Source organism: Dacryopinax primogenitus (genome assembly GCF_000292625.1).
Source record: "Dacryopinax primogenitus strain DJM-731 SS1 chromosome Unknown DACRYscaffold_55, whole genome shotgun sequence".
Classification (NCBI taxonomy): Eukaryota; Fungi; Basidiomycota; class Dacrymycetes; order Dacrymycetales; family Dacrymycetaceae; genus Dacryopinax; species Dacryopinax primogenitus.
The window spans coordinates 1-2,679 of NW_024467252.1; the positions used below are offsets into that span (position 1 = coordinate 1).

Genomic DNA, 2,679 nt, shown 5'->3' on the forward strand with positions numbered 1-2,679 from the left:
ACCCCGACCAACGTAACCGGGGAGGTGAAGTAGGACAAGTGGCTGGCAAGTTATGCCAACGTTAATCAATGTTGGGAAGTGTTCAGCGAGCTTCGTGTTCCGGTGCACGACATAGTAGGTGGCACAGCTCGGAGCCTCCGGCGTGTGTTTTCCAAGATGGGATCCAATACCGACCGGCAGTCGCAAGCCTCCGACCCTATTCAGCCAGCCATGTCAATCCCGGACTTCTGGGTCACACCTCTTCATGACGCCGAAGAAATGTACTGGGTGGCGGTTTATAAGGTGTTGCACAACGTACCTGCCTTCGATCCGATTGTACTACGAAGACTCTGTTTGGGCTCGGAGAAGCCACCGCCATATGTCGGACACATTTCATCAAGTTGGGTAAGGTGCCGAGCCTCAAAGCATCAATATAGACATGGTGCGAGTGGAATTCTTACCATGGCTGCAGAATCTGCGAGAGATTGGAAAGACCCTCGTTGACGCGCATAATCAATATCAGCGATATTGGGAGGCGAACGCCTTCAGCCCCTGCCTTGAGAGGATTTTTGATCACTGGAGCGAGTTGGTTGACAAGACGCCAGACAGTCTGGAGATTGTTGATTGTCCTGATGCTGAGGAGTCCGCGGTGACACACATGTCGGTGCGTGGATCTCCGAGCGAAGGTCGAGCGAGGAAGAGGCGTAAGACTGATAAGGAATAAGGATATGTATCACCGTATTGATACGACTGTAGCTACGACCATCATGGATGGGGCATCCCACTCTGGTATTGCACGCCCCAAGGTCAGATGTATACCAATCCTGCACCGCCTTGGGCAGACCGGGTCATGTCCATATATGCTCTTCCCACATCAATCTGCTCAGATTTTGCAAATAAGATCACGTATGTATCAAGCACATGTCCAGGAAACCATGTTTGTGAACCAGTGAGCAAGGATCCCTGCCTCAGTGTGGTCCTGCACAAAAACCATGATCCCGGATCCGTCGCGGGAATTCACGTGACTCCTTCGCCACTAACCTGCAACCCGCGAGATTGGCGCATCTCACCGTGACCTTTCTCATCCGCACGATCAACTGCTTATACCTCTATGTCATAATATCTGACTATGGAACTAACTTCTACCCCATCAAGAACTGAACATCTGCAATCATCTGTTCAGGATACCCCGTCTGGTCAATGGCCAACGTCTACGCGACTCTTCGAGTCCGGTAAACTCGAACACCGGAAGGAGCTCTTGGGCGCCAAGCTGGGCAAGACGTTGCCTGAGAAAACTCAAGCACACTGGCTCTCAGATATCCTGCCGCCCACGAAACTCACTCGCGACGACATCAATGGTGTATACAAGCGTGTCGTGCAGGACGGGATATACTGCCCTGTTTCGAAGACTTGGAGAGAATTGAGGAAGCCTCCCAAAACCGATCCCAGACATGAAACGAAGGTTTATCAACCGCTCGTGCCTATTTTCAACGCCATCCTCGATGCTGTGCCTCCAGCACTTGCCCCGCAAAAGCTGATCTACAAGCAAAAGCCGTACACGCCCCCCACAGACGGACGGCCAGACGATCGCACGAAACCGGACGCGAATTTTGTCAGAATAACATCATCTACAGCCAATGCCACTTCGATTGATAAGATCAGCTGGATCAATATTCGCGAGATTCAAGAGTTCAAGAAGGACGGGACACGAGCTGATTTGGAGGAGGTTTGTCTCCTGCCATTGTCAGACTTGTAACTCGTCTGATCTCTGCATTACAGATCATCAAGCAGATAATATGGCATTTACATATGCCCCTTGATACCGACCTCCGGCGATGGTGCGTCTACGGGTCGACGATTATCAACAACAACATGCGCGGCTACAGGATGTCGAGAGAAGGTGTGGTGGTATCCCAGGAGGTGGATATTACCGAGGCAGGTGCGAGATCTCTCTCCGCATATCTGTGATCTGATGTTGATTTGAGCAGGATCCGCATTTTCTTGTCGAATATGTCATCCGGATAGGGTGCGCAAGCGAGTTCCACCTTGGGATCGACCCCAGAATCACCCGTAATGATTCTGGCTACAAATTCCAGGTCTCGCACGGGGGTACAATGCGAACATATACATCACAGCAGATGCTCTTCAGACATCGCGTTCATCATATTCGTGGCCGTGCTACCCATGTCTTCCTTGTGAAAGAGGAGAAAGAAAAGAAGGACGAGAAAGAAAAGAAGGACGAGAAAGAAGAGAAGGATGAGAAAGAAAAGAAACCAGTCGTCCTCAAGGATGCTTGGCTGGAAGTTGATCGACTGTCGGAAGAACAGATTCTCAGCAACATCTTCGAGGTCTATGAGAAGACTATTCCAGCCGACTGCTCTGTTGTGGAGAGGAAGCAGCAAATGGAACGCGCGCGCCGGTATTTTATCCCTATCATCACTTCTTGGGCCGTGCAAGACGTGGTTCGAGGATTAATGATCATGACGCCTGGCGATGTCGAAGATCCGGAGAGCAGTGCGGGCGTGTTCGAACTTCCACGAAACGCGGCTCACGGCCAACTCGCATCCGCCACCCGTAGTCTGGGAACGAACCTGAGCGAAAGTTACCCTCCTGTGACACCTGCTGCGCGCAGAGCGCTTTATACACCTCGCATACAGCGGGCAGCGGTGGAGAACTGTCTATGGGACTGTAGGTGTCCCC

The 2,679-nt window shown here is 51.5% G+C and overlaps 1 protein-coding gene across 1 annotated transcript; it reads left to right on the forward strand.

Moving 5' to 3' along the window:
- Positions 1-1,108: 1,108 nt before the first annotated feature.
- DACRYDRAFT_92151 (uncharacterized protein) lies at positions 1,109-2,053 on the forward strand (the record flags this gene model as incomplete). Its single annotated transcript, XM_040777043.1, has 3 exons — positions 1,109-1,705; positions 1,759-1,918; positions 1,968-2,053. The coding sequence occupies 3 exons, from the start codon at positions 1,109-1,111 to the stop codon at positions 2,051-2,053; spliced, it is 843 nt and encodes a 280-aa protein (XP_040623395.1).
- Between the last annotated feature and the right edge of the window lie 626 nt (positions 2,054-2,679).